General features: G+C 38.4%; 1 protein-coding gene across 1 annotated transcript in view; it reads right to left on the bottom strand.

Moving 5' to 3' along the window:
• The window catches only part of LOC118743592, a 166675-nt gene that overhangs the window by 53768 nt on the left and 107158 nt on the right, over positions 1–5749 (bottom strand). The window contains exon 2 of the mRNA XM_036476356.1: positions 3–1723. Coding sequence (XP_036332249.1) covers positions 3–1718 — 1716 coding nt within the window. The 5' untranslated portion in view covers positions 1719–1723. The remainder of the gene's footprint in view (positions 1–2; positions 1724–5749) is intronic.

Here is a 5749-nt window from a genome sequence, read left to right as displayed (position 1 = left end):
ACAGCAAATGCCCACTGAGTTACAACGGTTATTTTAATTCCACTGAAGATAGTCGCCAGGCCGCCTGCGGTTATGGCTACATTGTTCAACCACAGTGGCTTCACGCTGGGAATCGAGCTAACCGTACCGCAAACTAACCTTGCAATCGTGTTGACTAAACCAATACCGGATACCACCCCAAGAGCTGTCTGCTTATCCATACCTGCATCTTGGGCACGCGGTGTTAAGTACATGAAGGGCACGAAGAAGCCCATCATAGTTAGAAAGCCACTGAATGACAAGCACATGAAGGAAGGTGACTTAAGCAGAGAAGTATCTAACATAGTTGATAATGTGCGACGAACTGCTTCAGGACAGAGGCGGCACCCTTTCTGTCGATCTTCGAGCATGTCCTGTTTAGTGGGAAGACGCGTGACCGACATATGATAGGCGAGCGAGGTTTGTGATTGATATTGTGGAATGCGAGCCAAAGAACCAGTAAAGAAGATATCATCTCGGTACATTGGCCTCGTGTGAATATTGTGAACGGTATCTTGAGATCCGACCGCACTTTTTTTACCGACAGTGTCGTTTGGCCTTCGTCCAGATACAGTATGACGACGTGCCTGTATTACCACCGGCTTTGACTCGGTTTCGATCAAGTTCTCGTTCTCAGTCTCTTCTTCATTTTCTCCGACCGTTGTTAGTTCCTTGTTAATATTGAAATGAAGTTGTGATGGTTGTGGCTCGCCGTTCGGTGTGGTGGGCTGCGATTTTCGCAAGGCTTTCAATTCGGTTCCTTTGCCGGAGGAATTTGACAGACGGCGTTCAATATTAGCACCTCGGAAAACTTCGGCAGCTGTGGGGTAGTGATGCTTGGGCGATGCACCCATGTATGTGTTATGTGCTGAATTTGGCATTGAATATGCGAAACGGCCTTCCGGCAATGGTTTAGTGAATGCAGCTTGGTGGAGTTGAGGTTTGGGTGCCACTACATTGCCATGGCCATTGCGTTTCTCGTTTTCAGCTTTTTCGTCGTTAGATTCTTCATTGACAGCCAATGTAATGGGCTGTATTGGTCTAAATGCGCATGCGAATAGGGCACAAAACGCGATTATACAAGCTTGCACTGCGATTGTTTGTCTCCATCCCGACTTAAGTGTTAATTCGGTCAATGGTGTAAATACAATAGTGCCAACACCTGATCCACACATAGCAACACCTGTAGCAAGAGCGCGCCACTTCTCAAAGTAGAAGCCTATAATGACGACGGCCGGTATATAGACCATAGAAAATCCTATTCCAGCGAGAACACCGTATGTTATGAACAGGAGCTCAATGCTTTTAACAAAATATGAGATACCAAAGCAGGCAGCCGCAAATAGGGCGCCGGTTATTGCAACTGGCCGAAAACCGAAACGATTAGCCATTGCACTGACAAATGGTCCAGCCATTAAATAACAACCGCTGAGAATTGAAGACACAAGTGCTGCATAGCCTTTACTCACTTGAAATTCTTTTATTAAATCTTCTTGAATTAAGCCGGAACAGAAAACAATACCATCGAGAACTGTGCAGCACAAAAAGGATGCACACATCACAACCCATGCCCATCCACTATCAGGTGGAACCACCACCGCTGCCGTCGATTCGTCGATCTCGTAATCCTCGTCCTTTTCATTTAATGGCTCAGCAACAGCTTTGGCCTCGTCTTGCGCTCGGGAACTGTGTGCTGCCATTTATTCTAAAAGCAAATGGAATGAAATTCACAAATAATAATTGTTTTGCTGTTTCTACCGCAAAATAAGATTATGTTGGGTCATATATCATTAGTCCGATAAGCGGAGTTGTATAATAAAGGAAATTTTGATAATCAAGTGGGACCAAAAGATTATTGTGTGAAATTTAATTTTCGTATGTATATACTTTAAAACTACATACATATGTACGTACTATGCGCATAAGTGGGATTTATAAACATATTTATATGAGTTCGAATTAACTCTTTTATCTACATACATACATGGGCGTAGCCAGGTAGGGGCAGGGGGTGCTCGAGCCCCCCTAACTTTCAAATTTTCCTTATATATATATAAAATAGTACCCTGAAATGCCAGCTTAATAGGGTCGAGAACAATTTGACCGTCCGAATTGATGCGCACACTTAACCAGATTATTTGCCGACCGTATTTGTACACACAAATCTAGTTTTCATTACAATTTTGTAAGCAGTGAATTATTTTGATACACTTTAATTGACATACTCTAAACATGTGATTTTATATGTAATTTTGTTGTTTTCGCACCTAATAAGTTATTTTTTCGCAGTCCATCTTGGTACTTTTCACCTGACATCGGACGAGAAAAACAAACATGTTTGAATTTATCGTCACTGACGGACGACAAAAGTGTAGCTTTGGTGTGAAATAGAAGTATATGCTTTTGTGCTAGTCCGATTTTGCTCAAACAAATTTTAAAAAAATTAAAAATTACAATTCCTTTAATCTGTTCATATAACGTTTTTTTATATAATCAACAGTTTTAAAAAAATTTAATATTTTAGGCAAAAAATATTTTTTTTCTTCATACATTTATTTTTACAGGCAAAACTGTTGATTATATAGAAAAACCTTATATGAACAGATTAAAGGAATTGTAATTTTAATTTTTTTTAATTTGTTTGAGCAAAATCGGACTAGTGGTTCTCGAGTTATGTCAAAAAAAGACCACCAAAGGTGACAATTTCCCCTATATGATAGTTATATATATATCTCGATTCCTAGACGTGACAAAGCGAAACGCCGGGACACGTATAACTTGTTTTTGACCGTTATAACATTTCCCGTTGGTTTCATCCCATCCCGATTTTGACTGTCGCATAGTGTTATCTAACCTTGTGTTATTGAATCATGTGTTTATTCATATCGCCCATATCGTAGTGGGCGCGTAGAGGTAGAATATTTACTTTGCCTTCCGCAACTACTGCGAGTAAAAGGTATTTGACAGTAGAGTACTCTACTGGTAGTACTTGAGTATTTTCGAAGAAAACATACCTTTGTGGTATCTGAATAAAACTAAGGACAGGAATTTAGTGGAGCGATGATATGCATGTACATATATGCATAGATATGTATGTGCATAGATACATATGTGCATAGATACATATATAAGTGCCCGCATATATTTTTTTCACGTCAATTGCTCTGTCGCTTCACTGCAGCAAAATCAAGTTGTGGGGAAAAATGCGAAATGCGTACAATTGAAACCATGGGTTTGAAGATTGCGCAAATTGATGTGAAAATTTTAACTTCATATTAAATATATTTATATATGCATGTATGTACATATATGCATATATGTACATAGATAAAGTTTTTATTTCGCCAATGGGTTATGCAGACAACTATAATCGTAAAATCCGATTTGTGAGTCCAGATATATATGTACTAGGTCGATTTGTGGGGAGGCAAAAAAATCGCCCAATGCTCTGTGAAAATCATATTCTAGGGATCAAAATAAGAAACTTTGCCGAAGGAACCATACCTCTAAAACGAATTCTGATGTCCCCCAATTTGGGTCGAACTTTTGGGTAGGGGCAAATTTTGAAAAATCCCACTTTGACCCATTTAGAGTGCTCCAATCGAGTCCAAATGTATGACCGACCCCCACTAACTTTGGAGGCCCGACCCACCGATGCCAGTGGCACACTCCCTGGAACCCCCCTGGGGGTTCACCATACAAACATTTCAAAAAATCGCCGGTTTTGCACTTTACATGAAAAAATCAGCGAAATGCCTATGTTTTTTTCTTTTTGGAGTTTATTTTTCTCTTTAGAAATTTATTTAGTCAGAACATATGTAAATGAAAAAATGAATTTAACTTAGTAATAGAAAAGAAATTAAAAAAAATTATTAGAAATTAGCGCTTTTACAACCCTTTTAAAACCAAGGCATCACTGTGATGTATTTGCATGTCGTAAACATAGTTGTGTGGGTTTTTTATTCAACCGTTTTAAAAAATGAAGGTATCACTGTGAAACAATTGCAAATCGGAAAATTGCTTGTGTGCGTTTCTTAAGACACAGCTGCATGTCGTAAACTTACTTGTGTAGTTTTTTTATAGCACCTACTTAAGAAATGAAGGTTGTTTTTACAACCCTTTTTGTGGGTATTTTAAGGCACCTTCTTAAGAAATTCGCGTTTTTTGCAACCCTTTTAAACAATGAAGGTATCACTGTGACACAATTGCAGATCGTAAAATTGCTTGTGTTGTTTTTTTAAGCCACCACAAGACACAGCAGGTAGAATTGAAATTACCATTTCATTCTTATTACCTCGTCTCGTAGACCATATATAACGCAACAGTTTTTGTGAATGCATTAAGTCGTTGTGAAGAACTCAAAGTGTGAAGTGCTAATTTCAGATAAAAAAATATTTAAAAAAAAAATAATAAGTGAAGTGCCTATTCCAAATCAAAAAGTTTACAATGAATCCACCATCCTCTACACCGCAAGATGAAGCAACTACATCAACAACTATCGAAAACCCAATGAGTCATATACCCAAGCATGATGTTACTGTTTTTGGTGTGTCTACTGATTTAACTGATCTTAATTTACCAATCCATATGGATATCTTGAGATATTATTTTTACTTAAGCGAACGTGCTAAAACGGAACAAAAAAAGTTTTCCCATAAATCATTCACTATTCAAGTACAAGATAAGTTGATTGGAATTTGGGAAAAACTTGGTATGGAAATAATGCTGAAAAAAAGTGTATTTAATAAATTGAATAAATTGCTTGACAAGTATCAAGAGCAAATCAAGAGAAGAAACAACACCCAACAATTTACAGAGTATGTAAAATCTCTGGAAACAATTTTTTACATTGGAACATGTAAATGCGATTTGAAGGCAGCTCCATATGCATGCGGCTGGGTTCCCGAACGCCTCAAAGAGTTCATGCACGATCAACATAATCAGAGAAGACTAACAATGGATGCATTTGTGATGGAAACTGAAGAGCAAGTAGCAACGTCTATGTCATCAATGCCAACGTACCAAGATCCCGATGATTCAACATACGCACCGCCACCGGTTCAAGAAGATATGGATAGAAGCACAAGTTCACAATACACAGAGAGATACGATTGTTTTAACTTTGCCTTGGTATGTGACAGATTTGGTGTGCCTGACAGAGTAGCATCAGCTTGGGAACCGCTCTTTTGCAAGATTTTAAAATTAAATATAAGCATGGGAAACCTCTCATCATGGATAAATCGAAAGTTCGCAGAGAAAAAGAGAAATGCAGACAAGAAGTGCTTCGCAAACGGTTAGATGATACCAATTTGTTAGCGTTTTCATTCGATGGCAGAAAAGATGATACTTTAACGATACATAAAATGTATGAGAAGTATCATACTAGGATGGTAAAAGAACCTCATCTTGTTATTTTGAGAGAACCCAATTCTGAATTGATTGGTTACGTAAGACTGGAACATGAAACCGCTGAATACAAAACAACCAAATTAAATGGTTTTTTCAACGATAAAAATATATCACTGGATGCATTAATTGGAATATGCACTGACGGTGAACCAACAAACACTGGCCCACACGGTGGAATTATACCACGATTCGAATTGCTGTTAAAAAGACCATTGCATTGGTTCGTTTGCCTTCTACACTTCAACGAACTTCCGTTTCGGCATTTGTTTGAAGCTTTGGATAAATCAACCAGCACTGGACCAAGATCGGCAACCGGAAAACT

Source organism: Rhagoletis pomonella, unplaced genomic scaffold (assembly GCF_013731165.1).
Source record: "Rhagoletis pomonella isolate Grant_MI unplaced genomic scaffold, Rhpom_1.0 Rhpom_scaffold_00007, whole genome shotgun sequence".
Classification (NCBI taxonomy): Eukaryota; Metazoa; Arthropoda; class Insecta; order Diptera; family Tephritidae; genus Rhagoletis; species Rhagoletis pomonella.
The sequence above is the reverse complement of the archived record's forward strand: the minus strand, read 5'-3'. Positions and strand labels throughout refer to the sequence as shown.